This window comes from Dicentrarchus labrax, unplaced genomic scaffold (genome assembly GCF_905237075.1).
Source record: "Dicentrarchus labrax unplaced genomic scaffold, dlabrax2021, whole genome shotgun sequence".
Lineage (NCBI taxonomy): Eukaryota > Metazoa > Chordata > Actinopteri > Moronidae > Dicentrarchus > Dicentrarchus labrax.
Window position 1 is genome coordinate 21,391,677 of NW_026136712.1, and position 15,175 is coordinate 21,406,851.

Here is a 15,175-nt window from a genome sequence, read left to right on the forward strand (position 1 = left end):
TGGTTACAGTATTAGTGAAAATCAATAGAAATATTTAAAATAAATATATATATATATATTATAGCTTAATATGCTGAAATAATTATTAAAGACAAAATAGAGAGAGTTTTTTAAATAAACAGCAGGTGAAGTTAATGTTTATAATGATATTATAATATTATAATGTTATTATTAAGAAACATTGAAAACTGAAAGACACATTATTTGTACTTTTCAAAACAAAGTTATAAAGTGTTTGACTTGTTTGAAACCAGGATTTAAACCATTTCTGGAGGCAATAAGGCAAAATAAAATAATAGAATGATCCAGAAGTGAGGTGGAATAAAAGACCCTCAGACAGTTAAAATAACAATAAAACAAATCAGCAGAACTGAGACAAATAAACAAAAAAAATAGATGAGACATGGAAATGGATGGAAATAAAACGCTAAAAGTATTGGTTGTAAAGAGATCAGAAAATAAAAAATAGAAATGTAATAAGTATCTAAGTATCTATATTATAATACAGTGAATGTGTGCTGAATGTTAATGTTGAGATCATTGAAAGATTACAGAAATTACAGTATTACAGAGACTGGCAGATACTATTGCTCATTAAGCTGTATCCTCAGGCAGGGACTTAAAGAGCACAACCACTTTTAATCAACTTACACGTGTGGCCAAAAGTATGTGGACATCGCTGAACCAGCACTCTTTCATGGTTTAGTCTCTTTACTTCCAACAAGGTAAACTCCCATCATATGAAGACCTTTCAGAGAACAGAGAGCAGTTTGTGTTTCTACGTGTTTCAACATCACCGTGCACAAATCCAGTTCCATAAAGAAATGGTTTTCCCAGTGTGGCGTGGAGCTCTGACCTCAACCCCTTCCAACATCTCTGGGATGAACTGTAGAAGAATGGAGGCTGATATAGCAGCAGATTAATGCCCACTGTTTTAGAAACAGATGTCCAACAATCACACAAGAGTGTAGGTTTGGGTGTCCACATACTTTTGGCCATGTAGTTTGTAGCGTTTATTGTATGTATGATGGGAGAATGGCTGCTTTGTATATTTGTATCATTAATATCTGTTTCCTCTCGGCTCCCACAGAACAGCAGCAACTCTCCGGGGCCGATGAAGGGCCCCACCGTCGCCGCCCGGCTCAAACACCTTCAACAAGGCAGCCTAGAGAGGCCCAAAACCCGCAAGCAGAAAGAGGATTTCCCCAAAGTCCAGGGCCAGCAGCAGGTATTCCACTTCTAAAACCTCCACCTCTGACGCTCCGTCCACCTCTCCTCTCTGCAGTCGCTGTGAAGGAAGTTCCCTCCCTGCGACTTTCTACCAGACGAGACAAACTGTGTAGGCCCGACCGACACACACACCAGAGGGGGAACTATCTACAGAAACCTTGATTTTTACCAGTTCTTGATGTGTGTTCTGAGTTACTGGATCTAACCTAGCTTGCTTAGAGATCAAGTTTTTTGTCGTACGAGTATGTCGATGTTTTGATTTCCTGAGGAAGGTCTTGGTGGTGCTTGTGACTGATTAAACTAGCTTTATTATAATAGATCTATTCAGATACATCCGTTGCCTCCATTGTGCGGCATAATCTCCAGTAATGCCACGGAATGATTTCATATCTTCAAGGTCGAAGTGATGATATTTCACCGTGATCCAGCCATGTATTCTCTCACTGAATCCTCATCTCTCGCTCTATTCATCCAGTAATTACCACATGCTGCTCTCTTTCTATCACCCATCCTTTAAATCTGCAGGTAGGGCTGCAGCAGGGTTGCACAGTATTTTTTGGTGTGGCTGGTAATGAACAGCACTGAAAGGCCCACGTTCCAGCCAAAAGGCCAATCCATTAAGCTAGCTCACTCAGAATTGCTTTTTTTTCTTTTGAGAGCTCTGATGCTACGACTTATTATGCAAGAAGACAAGAGTGAAGCACAAGGTCCAAGGTTACCTGAAAAAGCTGTTTTTGTAGATGAGCTTCTTTCGGTTTAATGCGTGTGCAATAAAAATATTTATGGACGAGAAGGAAGACTCACTGAGGCAGCAGAGCAAAGTCAAAATGTATGTGGAAGCACAAATAAGCCGGAAGGATTTAAATCATCTAAAAAATTTTATACGTAATTATTAAATTTAGATTTCCCTCTTTGAAATCTCTTGTAGGTGAACTTGATCTTATTAAACTTTAAAGCTCCAGTGTGTAACATTGAGGAGGATCTATTGGCAGAAATGCAATATAATATTCATAGGTGTGTTTTCATTAGTGTTTAATCACCTGAAAATAAGAAATATTGTGTTTTACTTAACTTGTAAACTGTAGTTCTTAGATGCCACTAAATTCACACTGGTCCTTTAAAGCCGCTATAAGGAACTCTCATGTTGTGTTGACTCTGGCGGCCCCTGTGGACAGAAGTGGTAGTGTCCCCACCGCCTCGTTTCGTTGATTTTAAGGGGAATCCGACCCGATTTCAGGCGAAAAGAATAACTACATAGAAATCTTCTCACTGATGGTCCCATGTGTGGGTTCATACAGGCTGCGTTCACACCTCAAACCTTATCTCTCAATCCTGATTTGTTGCTCAGATCGGGTTTGTTTTGTTTGGCTGTAAAAGTCACATGAATTCCGATATGGCTGTTCACACTGAGGACCACATATGAAAGTAGACCGAATCAGATTTAATAATAAGTAATAATAATTTGTCAGATCTGAGTCACATACGGGCAAAAAAGTCTGATTTAGGCCACTTTTCTGTTTCGTAACCAGTTAAAAACTCTTTGTAGCACATTTAAGTATTTTAAGGGTTTTATATTTAACAGAAATTATACAGAAGTTGCTCAAATTCAGTTGTTAAATTTAAGATCTAATAATTAGTGAAAAAAATTAAATGTTGATGGAATTCAGACACTAAGTGTTCATACAATATAATCAATGGAGCCTGAATGGAAGCGATCGGATGTCGTATCAGGTTACTGTCTGTCAATCACATGACCCGCAAAATAAATAATTCAAAGAGAGGCTTTATAATATACTTTATTATCCCTTTTTTAGTCACATGACTCAATCCAGATAAATGTTTGTGAAAGTGGAATAATTCATATTTAGTCGTATACAGTGCCAACATAAAGTGTTGTAGTTTCCTATAAAATTCAATTGAACATCACATTTCTTTGCCTCCGACCTCCTCGTCCACACATACAGACTCAAACCGCCTGTGTTTGACAGGAAGCCATCCGACCAGCGGCGACGTGTGGAAGCTTTATTCAGACGTCCTCCCGCAGACAACCAGTCGCCCTCTTTTTCCTCCTCACGGCTGCTCTTTCTTCAGCTGCTTCAGCTCCAAAACAGAACTTCAAACAAAATGTGGGAAAAACTGTAAACAGCTTCTCCATAAAACATAACTTTAACAAGATACTAGGAAAATAAATAATACGTCTTCCTGCACCAGCGGGGGAAATAAACGGTCCAGTCAGAGCCGAGTATGGAAATGAAACCAGCTCCAGGCTCACGAGAGGCCAGAGGGAGGCTCTGTATGTGTGAGCGGGAGGTTAAACTCAGTGCTTGGCCGACAAACTCCGAAGCCTTTTTAGATGTGAAGCTCCGCTCGTCTTATCTGCTCCCGCAGACACTCCAAGCTGCCCCCGACCTGCTGAGTGGAGCAGCCTTGACCCTTCCTCCGCCACGAAAAAGAGCTTTCAGAAAATACCCAGAGAGAGAAAATGATAAACCATCCAGACAGCGAGCACCTTAACTGCTCACAGACATCCACAGTTTCCACCCTGAATCTCTACGCCTGCATTTTTAAAATGAATTCATGAATTTAGCCATTAATCATGCATTACATCATTTATAAATTCATTTCTCCCTGAAAGCAGCTCGTCCACAGGAGCCCACACATGTTTGAGAGACGTCCATGTATCAGGTTATGACTCCCAGGAAAGGACGGCCTCTTTGACAATAGCCTCCATTAGCCGTAACAGCAATTAGCACATGGCTAACATGGCTGACCTCCACTTGACATGCTGAAGCCATCTGGGCGAGCGTGGCACTTCCCTCCGCAGCGAGACCTCCGGGATTAGTATTCAGGGGGCCAGTCGGGTCCTGTGCCGGACTGAATATTAACTCCCTTATTGCTTTTTAAAAATTCATCACCCAAAGAGCCCGAAAGCAAATAATGGTTTGTGTTTTTGTGCATAAATTCAGCTCGTGGCTTGAGATAATGACATCAAACATGGTGTTAATGTGGAGCAGAAACAGGTATTCTCTTAAGTATCCTCAACGCAGTCGCACGAGCAAAGTTATCTGCAGAAAAACGAATCATTTGGTTCAACGTCAGTAGAGAAAAATGAATCTCTGGCACCCTAAACTACATACAGCACTGTGGGTTGTGGGTCCAATGCAGCAGGGTGTGTAATAGTTAATGTAAAGAATGCTGATACAACACAACAAAAGTTTAACTCATTACCTAGAGTTTGCTGCCATCGCAGTCACTTTATTGTTTTATTTCCATTCACACATTTTCTGCTGTGGGTGAAGGAAGCAGTAAACATCACATGATGCCTGTTCCAAGCCTCGGGGCAAATGAAAGCATTTTGGATTGTGAAATGTTTGCTAACCAGAGGCTATTACACTGCAGCTTCCATCTACAACAACTACCAAACCAATGCCACCAAATATCTCATCTAACTTTTGTCGACCTGTGCAGGAGTTTTGTTTTCTGCCGCGGCTCCAGAGCTCCTCCTGTTTATTCCCCGAGTTTGATGGAAAAGTTGCTGCTCCGCTGCGCAAAAAAAAAAAAAGAAAGAAAAGGAGGCGGTGCACTTTATAATCCCCTTTTGGAGTCTGGGTGGTGCACCTGTCTGCCAGTCCTTTTGTTCCTGAGAGCGGTGGGAGAGCCACAGATGTGCCGGCGTCCCCCCCGAGGCACCGAGCAGCACCTTGTCACCACAAACTGTTTTCTTTTATTGTTGAACTTAAGCTGTTGTCAAGCTTTGGATTCTTCCTCTTCCAACACAGTTACAGACAATATGAGCATTCAGAGGACGTGAAAGGCTTTTTTAAGTGTGTTTCACTCAGCCGGTCTTTTCTTCAGGCGTTACAGTCGGCTGTTAATCCTCACCAGCCTGCAAAGAATTCATCTTCGTCCAAGTACTGTTAGCCAAAACTGAGATTTTCTTCTTTGATCTGGTCCCTTGAACAGAAGCATTATTGCCCCGCGGAGTCAATACTTTATCACAACTTGGGTCTTATTTTTGTAGTTTTGGCTTATTTCTATCAGTAATGATATTATTGCACTGATGAAATCAGTTATTGAGAAGCCAGACGGGTCGAGAGACATGCAGACGAGCTGTAAGCAAACCTCCTAATTAGCCACATTTATTTAGAAGAGAAAAGATGAAAAGTAAAATGATGTCCATCGCAGTTCACAGACCGACTCCTGACCCACTGAACTGCAGCTAAACGCAGTTTATGAGGAATTATTACTGACACTGTGCTTAAAGCAGCATTAGAGGTGTTTCAGTCATCCAGGCTCATTAGCCCTCTGCTCAGGTTGAAGTCGGGTGGAGCTATGATGGAAAAGGTCCCTAAACTCGGTGTACCAATAAGAATAATCGTTGTAAGCTGTCGCATTAGGAGAGTGGAGGAGGTGTTAATTAAGCACAATCTGTGCTCACTCGAGCATCAGGAAATAAATAAGTGAAAACACCTGTAGGGCTTTTCACACTGCGCTTAGCACCAGGCTGTTAGAGGTTCGGTGTGAACGTACAGCCGGGGGGGCTTAGGGTTGACCCTGGGTTTACTGTGCGTGTTTGAAAAGGGGGTAAGTCATCCCAGGGTCGACTCTTAACCCCGGGCTGAGAATACGCAGCGTGACAAGCACTTGTGAGGGTGACAGTGTAGGAAGGCAGTTTCAAAATATACTTGGCAGGTGATTGGATGAACCATCTGTCTATCACTGGTGAACTTCAGCCAATAAGATCAATGAACCATATCACAAAGTCTTACTGAAGCCAGCCGGGAGAAGAGTCTTCGTGTTTCATTGAAACATTGAAATACTCTCCAGTTCTGATGTAACTGATGCTAGCAGCATCTACGCTAACCTCTGTAACAACTTCCAGTCAGTCCTGTTAATGTCCAGTTCAAGCCCCGCCCCTTATTGGGTATACAGATACACTAGCTCCTCCCTAATTTGCTAGGATGCCTACCTCTGAGCGTAGCTAGATGGGACTCTAAATTACATACAAAAAGTCTCATTAAACTCAATGACAAGCACCAGATCACTCACAGCAACTTATCTGAACTTGTCTGGTAGAAACAACAACCAAAGCTACAAAAACAAGACTCAAGCTTCATCCTTTTCGTGAGGATTTTACCTCTCAAGGACAGATTGAAGCTCCATCCATCAGGCGCAGATGTACTTGGCACTCTTTAGACGTACAGTCCCACTGTGGCAGGCGTCTCTCTACATGCCCAGTGCTGTCTGAACAGTCTCAGTCATTAATCTTCCTGAACGTAGCTTGTTTGTCCTCAAAAACCCTTTCGCCTGCCGAACATTGGGACGGACAAACAGTCAGCAGCCGTTGTGTAATGTGAGGGAAGATCTGTGTTCCAGTAATGTGCAGAGCCGTTCATTAGCGGTGGCAGCAGAGGGGGGACGGACAGGGGGGACAGACGGGGGGACGGACAGGTTACGGTTGTTCTTCCACTTGGTTTATTTATTGGACACATAAAGGAGCCTCTGAGACTCTGCTGCTGTTTAAAGAGAGATCAGGTCAGATTGAAGGAAATGTTTTCTTAGCAACACCCGAGAGCCTCGGCTAATAAAGAGCACACTCCTCTCCTCCTTCATCTCCTTTACTCTCTTTCCCTTGTGTCCATTTGTTGTCTCCTCTCCTTGCTTCTTCCCCCCTTCTCTCCTTTTCTCATCTCGTTTCCTCTCCGTATCTCTACTTTTCCTCCCGTTTCTGTATATTCTCTCCTTACTACCTCTCCTATCCTCTCACCTACTGGTTTCCTTCTCTCTCCGAATCTGTTTCCTTTTCTCATTGCCTCGTTTCCTCCCATCATCTCCTCTTCCCTTGTCTCCTCTCCTTGTTTCCTTCTCTCTCTGCATCTCTTTCCTGCTTTTTCATCCCAATACCTCTCCTTGTTCCCTCTCCTCTTACTCGCCTCTTCTCCTCTCCCCTTCCTTTTGCTCATTTCCTTGCTTCCTCTCCTTCCTCTCCTCTTCCTCTGCTTGTTTCCTATTATCATCTCCATGCAAACAAGAAGAGGAGACAAGGAGACACATCTCTATTCCTTGTCTTCTCTTCTTGTTTCCTCACCTCTGCTCTTCTCACCTTTCCTTATCTGAGTTCCTTCTTTCCTCTCCTTAAATTTCCTTTCCTCGTCTCCTCTTTCCTCACTCTCCTGCCTCTCTTTTTCTTTCCTTGTGTCTTTTATCCTCTCCTCCTGTCAGACTCGTCTTACATGATCCCTCCTCTCCTGTCTCCTTTACCTCCCTCCTCCCTCCCGGCGTCACACAGAGAAGAAGAGCTGAATAAGGACCGATCTTTGAGTCCCAGAGCAGCGCTGTGATCACAGCTTCATTTCTGCCTGTTTGCTGCTCAGCGACAGCCACATTCTCCTTCTTCTTCTCTCATCTCCCCGCAAGCACGATGCACCAAAACCCGCCGTCCCCGGTGGCCAATCAGGAGATTGAAGCGTAGAGTAGCGGTAGTTCGGGGGGGCGGGGGGGATGTGTGAGATTTAACAAACTTGAAATACATTTGTCTGTTTGTAAATTTTGATTTTTGTCTTTTTTCTTTTCCCCTCCCTCTCACTGCTTCTTGTTCCGTCTTGTTTTTTGACTTTTTTATTTTTTGCTCTTAAATCTTCCTTCCTCTCTGCTTCCTTGCTTTTTTTGGGGGCAGTGCTGAGATGTTTTTGTCCCTGATGCTGCTTCTTGTGCTCCGGCAGAAAACGCTGCTCATCCTTCTGGCCAATCACCATCAGTGTGGCTGATGTTTGCCTCCTTCCACCGCTTCTTCTCACGTCATTTCAGTCTGTGAGTCTTCCTTTCTTTCCCCTTCTCCCTCTCTCGCTTTGCTTTCTTCATCCTCTGTCTGCTTCTCAGGTCTCAGCTGGACTAAATGCGTGAGGAGCGAGTACTCGGATCATTCTGGTTTTGGACTCGATCCTAGTTCAGACCTTGAAGGAGAGAGATTTTGAACAGTTTGTTCCGACTATCAGCTAGAAGTCACCAAAATTATCACACTAGGGAGCCAAATAGGAGATCGACACACCAATAATTTACTTTTCACATTGAAGGTTTATTGGATGCGGCTCTGGACCTGCAGTTCGAAGCAGTGTGGGGATTTCACTTCTAATATCTTTGTTGCAAATTCATCGTCCACCATGTCTAACAATCCAACACAATTTCTGTGTCCCAGTTTCAAACTACGTACTAAATTTAAGCAGGTTTTTATCAAGTTTGAGTTAATGATATTCAGCAACAATCAGAAGATTTAGGATTGAACTTTGTTTGTTTTGGTAAAGTAAGTATACTGCCCTCCAGAGGCTAACCGCAGTAAAGAAAGGCTTTAAAGTTTTTGGACTCTCCAGCCTAAAGTGTTTTAGGAAGAACGGCGACTATGAGCTTATTGAATATGTATTCTCTAAGTTGTTTTTACGGCTTAATAATCATGACCAGTTATTTGACCTCTGACCCCAAAACTGCAGATTAATGCACTCTGTCTTTGTGTTAGCATAATCAGATATAAAGAAATATCTGACAACATCTAAAGCTAATCTGATGTCTTATTACATTAAATCTGTATTCGTTATTGTTTCATGTGTAAAAAGGTGAAATATTTATAGATAATAGATAGAAATGTAAGTATTTTGTGAGCTTTAACCTATAACAGATGTATTTTAATTACTACAATAATACACAGACGAAGTCAATAAGAGTTCCCAGTGGAGAACATGAAATTGTAGTTCCTGCGGTTTGCCTTTGTAGGGCAGTATTTATATTATTATAAAGACTTACAACATAACACAACCATGAATGGATACAACAAACAAACCATCACAATATCAATACGTCTCCAAACCACAAAAGTTGCTTTAATCAGTGGGAATGTTTCCTCTTAACGAACTGGAAGAATGGAGCCAAAATCCTCCCAATTTTATTGGAGGAGACACTTAATGAGTCAGATCTTTCACTTTTCATGTGAAGAACAATATAAATGTCGTCTCGGAGAAACAACTTAAACAATGTTGCTTCTTTTTTTCGATTCCCAGCGTGGTTGAACTGCGTTATGTTTGAGGTTTCTTGCCATATTCCCCTGGATCGGCCACACTTCAACGCGTTACTCTAAATAAATCCTTCTCGAGATGAGTAAACAGAAATTGATGTCAAAATTTGTTGGACTTTCCCTTTAAAAGAGGGTTGCCCAACCTTGAGACTTAATGGTGGGCCATGGGTCGAAAGTAAACACATATTTTATTGTATTATTACAATGCAAAGTGTCGCTCTCCAGATATTTAAAGAGCATTTTGACCTCACAAAAATTAAAACAGCATAAACAGCAATTAATATTATAATTCTGTCCGAATTTAACCTCACGATGGGTCCAACCTCTTTAAAACAAACTGCAGGTGGAGGTGAGAGAGCTCAAAAGTGGTTAATTAATGAGATTCTGCTGAATAAAAAAACATACTATTATAGCAATTAGTATATAATGTATACAATTAGTATGGAGTATGAAACTGGGACGATATTTTCCGTGTTTCCTAAGATGGCTTTGTTGTAGACACTGAATCGAACCCTGGATGTAACACGCCGGAGGGGTTGAGATGAAGTGTGAAGAGTTAAATAATCCTGCTCACAGGCTCACTGTGAGAGTATTTATACCACAGGAATTAAATCACAATGCTTCAGTATATAGTTAATACATCTATGGAATGTATTAGTAGTCTCAGAAATAGCATTAAACGCTAGCACGAGTAATAATAGACAAACGCAGTTAAAGTATAACCTAAAATCACTTCACAGATATATTGTATGTATATTAAAATGACCATTTAGTTTTTTGTTTTGAAGAAAAATCGCTTTATTAACATGTAAAAAAGAAAAAGTATCATCTATGTTTTATATAATCAAGCTTTTTTTGTATTTTTATACTTGAAGAAGAGGATTCATAAGCATGTAACACATTTATTCTGTAAATTATTATTTTTCTGTGTTGAAGATTTTTTTGATTTTTAATTATTTCCGTTCCCGCTAACCATGACCACACTTTGTTGTAGAAGACCGAGTCAGCGGCGGGAGAGCGGGAGGTACTCCAGATGGTTGTGATGGACAGTATATAGTACACCACCACATTTATTAAAAAGCACATACCTTCCTCTAAAGCTCACTGATAGGACACCCCCCCCCCCCTCCCCATTTTATAGCTGTTTTTCCTCTATTATAACCGACAGTGTACTACACAGACCGCAGTTTAAACTCTATTGATGGTTTCTTGATGAATGTGTGATTGTTCAAACCATTTGTGGATGTTTCAAAAAGTGTATATAAACCCAAATACTATATTACAAAAAACTGATTTTATGTGGGAACATTTTTTTAGACGGATTAAAAAAATAAATAAAATAAAAAAAGGTAATCCAAAAATGGCATGCATACTGTATACATTCCTGGAAATCTGCACGCTGGGTCAACAGAGGTCTCATTTTATTGTCAATAATTCTGTGTATACTGTGTGAGTGTATGATAGAGTAAACAAAAATTGTACAGTAACATAGATTTTTGTATTATGTTCAAAATGGGTCGATAAAAGCCCCTTTTACTGTGAGAATAAAGTAAAAAAAACAATTATTGTAACTATTGAGGAAGATATTTGAATGATATATCAACTGAATACTGTTCCTCCAGTCTGAGAGTGATGCTTGCTGTGTGGGGTCAGTGTTTGTTTGTGAATCGTGACGAAGAATGATAATCTACTACAGAGTCAGTATAAACTAATAAAGACCAACTAAAACCGTGCAAAACGCCGCGCAACTTTTGTGTATGGAAAGTAAAAGTTGCTGCTTCATGTGAGAAAAATCAACCAAACGAAAAAGGTTGCTGCTTTTGTACGTTCCTGTTGTGTTTTTGTGACAATAAAGGTGACCCTCTTATACATGATGGTTGGAAGTGACTCATTTTTATTATCACTTAATCAGCTGATTGATTCATTAATTAGACAATATTCTCTCCATAAAATATAATCCAGTTTCACCCAAATCTCTGATAAAGTTGTGTTTGTACAGTAATCAGTGAGCTCCACTAGCGAGCCATACTGTCAGCTGTTTTTGTGGCTCTGAAAGTTAAAGTTAGTTCGTTCTTACGTAAACACGCGTCACACTTTGTTTTACAGGAAGACAAAATGATTGGATTTTGATATAAAAATACAAATAAATTGAGGTTTTGTGAATGTTTTTGGCATGAAATTGTTAAATATGGGTGCAATAGAACTCCCTTAAAAGGGTTAAAATTACATTTGACACGAGTTATTGTCTGAAACGTCCTCATGTAAGCAGCCAGAATGAATGCATGAGGTTTTAATTATCAGTTGAAATGAAAGAATATTTCAGCCGGTGGGTTTCGGAGGAGGCCACCTTTAATAAATCATGAGTGAATCATCATTTAATACCGAGTGCAACAGTTTTAATCATGTTGACTCTGAAGCCCTCCCCGTGGACAAATAAATGTCACAGATTAGTTTAAACCCAGCAACGCCTAAAAACTAACCAAATATGTGCTCAATTAGACGGGAGCGCTGGCGTGATGAGGTCGGGCAGCATTCATTTAGTTTGGATGAAAGTTTAATGACTCCTGAGGAGAAGAGGAGGAAGATTATGATCTACGGATTGAGTTTGATTACAAATAAGTGAGCACAGTTTTTGGTTTGCAGACTGAAGCGTAATGAGAATAATTGTTTGGTGAGTAAATGAGAAGAGAAACTAAACAAATGGAGCACACACCTTGCTGTTTAACCCTGTAATGTCTGAACCATTAAATAACTGCCAGAAAATTCACTCTTTTTTTTGAGTGTTTATTGAACTTTCTGACAAATTTGCATATATGTGAGTTTTAATTTATCATTTTTGCTACATCCGGAATTTTATCTTTTATCTTAAACCAACAAAAACATATAAAACACAACATTTTTAACCCATTAAACTTTGAGTTTCCCTTTAAAATTTTCTTTTTTATTTAATTTCAAACATACAAAAGACTTTTTTTTTTACATATTGCACCACAACGTCATACATCGTAATAAAGCTCTCATGCAGCAATGACAAACCAGAGGAACTTTTCACTTAGTTTGGTTCATTTTTTGGTTTTTTTTCCCTTAACTTTTAAAAAATTGGCAAAAATAAACTTGAAAAACCACTTTGTGGGTCACTGATTGACTCTGCCGTCCAAAAACGCGACTTCATTTAAAGAAGAACTCAGATAATAAAACTATGTTACGTAATGTTTTATCTTGTACAGTACACTTTGGCAATACTGTTTCAGTATGGTGAAGCCAATAAGACTTAGACTTCACTTTATTGATCCCTTTGGGATGACTCCCTCAAGGAAATTGAATTTCCAGCAGCTTACAAAACATTTGTATAGAAAATAAAAGAGGTATTAAAAAAAACCCAATATAAGATAAACAATAAACTCTTAGCTAAATATAGAAAGTAGAGATAAGAATAAAAGTAAAATAAAATCCAAGTCAAATAAAATAAAATAAATGTAGAGAACTGTATAGATAATATAGATAATAAAGCTTCTTTTGAAGTGATTTAGATTTCATTTATAATAAAATGTGTTGATGCTGAAACAGTCTTGGACTCACAGTAAACTGATCAGGAATCAATAAGGAAATAAATAAGGAGTCATGCAGCTGTTATAATTGGTATCAATCAAATCTAATCACCTATAAGAAGACTGACACGCCTCTCATGTTAAAGGGGGCGTCGTCTGGAGCTGTTAGCCTAGCTTAGCGTAAAGACTGGAAACAGGGGGAAACAGCTAGCATTCTGTCCAAGGTTAAAGAAGAAGACCACCTCCCTGCACCTTCTAAGGCTCATTAATTAACACCTTTATTGTTTGGTGACAAATGAAACTTGTAAAAACAACAACAACTGCGTTCTGTAAATAGTTTCTGACACGATCCTCGCAGTATTTCTCTTTCTGCAAACAGTTGCACCGGCGAGCGAACAACCATCAGCACCTTCTCTGATCAGCAGCGTCTTGGATCTCGGTGGCAGCGGACACTAATGAGAGTTAAAGCGCCGCTTTGTTTACCGTCGGGGAGATAAGCCGGAGGATAAAGGTGATCCCCGGCTGGATCCTCAAAGGCGGGAGGACTTATTATGCAAAGCAGACTTCAGTTTGACCTTCATCGTCTGCCAGGATGAGCCCGCTGGCAGATCTCTCTGGTGAGTTCGTTCAATCTGATTTAAAGACGCTTGCACCGATTTGTGGCCACCAGGGGGCAGAACGACCCCGAAACAAACTGAAAGAAACCACCGTTATGACTGAAGTAAAACATTTAGCTAATCACACATTCATTTGGAAGCATGTTTCTGGAGGATTCATTCTCCTGTTTTTACATTATATTTGAATTTCTCCAGCAACTACTGATGAAAACATCTGGCTCTTCTCCAGACAGTCGCTTTCTGAGTTTAAAAGGGATTTCTTGCTCAGACACAAACACAAACAAAATAATAGCATGATAAGAAGCTTTAAAAGGGTTTGTTTGCTCTACAAAAATCATTTAAACAAGCCAAATATTCTTAAATATAATATTTTTTTCTTAAAACTAGCATAAAATTCTGTCCACTGAAAACTAGAAAAAAATGCAAAAACATTTAGCAGGTTGTGTTTATTTGAAACAATGAAAACTCAGTTATTTAAGTCATAAAATAAGTATTTTAGTCACTTTATAGAGCTGAATTTAAGAATTTGTACCTTTAATCTGAGATTATAATTAGCTGAATAAAATCTGACAATAAGACACAATTTCTTCAAACAACAAAAATTTAAGTTCACAAAGATTCTTAATTAACAGCTTTTATTAGGCATTTTAAGTGACTCTAACTTAGTTTAGTAATTTACAGAAACCTGATTAAATACTTTTTAAGTATTTTGTTTTCACAGTACACATCAAAACTACAAAATGAAATCAGTGTCACTTTAAATAACTAAATCTTCTTGATCACAAAGGTTTTTTTAACTACTTTTTGTGTTAAATAAACTTTACAGTTTTACGTTTTTTCTTAAATAATGAAAATAATCTTGTTCCTCTGCTGGAATATTATACAAAACATTGCTGTTACTGTAATATCTTATTAAGACAAAAAGAGACTCACTTAAATATTTTAAGGATTTTAATGTATTAAATACTCCTTTATGTTACTTTTAAAATATAACTGTGTCCTCATCTCAGCCTCATATTGTCTATATTATTCTTTTACATCTGTTCATAGTAGAACTGCACAAAGTAACGCTGCCTTTCTTTTTGTCAGCACTATCGAGGCCATCTTGTTAGAATAAACTTTATTGGAAGGTGAGGAGCTCAATCAGACACACCTGTGAGCTGGGGGAAGGGAACCAGGAGCAGCAGGGAGGATAATGTCTGATATTTAAGTAGGAGGAGTCACATTAAATGAAACAGCTGGATTTCTTGGACCTCCCTGGACAACAAAGTGCTGCTGGTCCCTGCTGGACTTCCTCGTCTCTGTTGGACCTACAGAGAGTCGAGATAAGTCTCCTCACACACAGTCGCACTAACTCAGAGATTATCTGGACACGTTTGTGAACTGAAATCAGGTTTCTGTTGATTGATTGTGGATTTCTGATTCTGATTTATTGTTTAATGGACTGAACCGGTTTGTGTTTTATTAAATATTAGATTTGTTGCTTTGAGTTTGTTTTGATTATTATTTGATTTCAACACAGAAATATTTAATATAATCTGAATTGGTGGATTATTATTATTTTTTTTATCTTGTTAACTTTTATAGCTGCACAGGTTTCCTCTTTAACTTGTTTATGTTGATTTATTTTTACAGGTTTAGAAATATTCTCCAGTCTGACGCCCAACTCTTAACTGTAGATTTGTGGCAGTTTGGTGTCAATTTAAACACATTTATTT

The 15,175-nt window shown here is 39.2% G+C and overlaps 1 protein-coding gene across 8 annotated transcripts in view; it reads left to right on the forward strand.

Moving 5' to 3' along the window:
• srcin1b (SRC kinase signaling inhibitor 1b) overlaps positions 1–11,161 on the forward strand; it is a 103,741-nt gene extending 92,580 nt beyond the window's left edge. For all 8 annotated transcript variants that reach the window (XM_051417881.1, XM_051417877.1, XM_051417878.1 and 5 more), the window contains one exon: positions 1,091–11,161. In XM_051417881.1, coding sequence (XP_051273841.1) covers positions 1,091–1,243 — 153 coding nt within the window. In that variant the 3' untranslated portion in view covers positions 1,244–11,161. The remainder of the gene's footprint in view (positions 1–1,090) is intronic.
• The last annotated feature ends 4,014 nt before the right edge of the window (positions 11,162–15,175 follow it).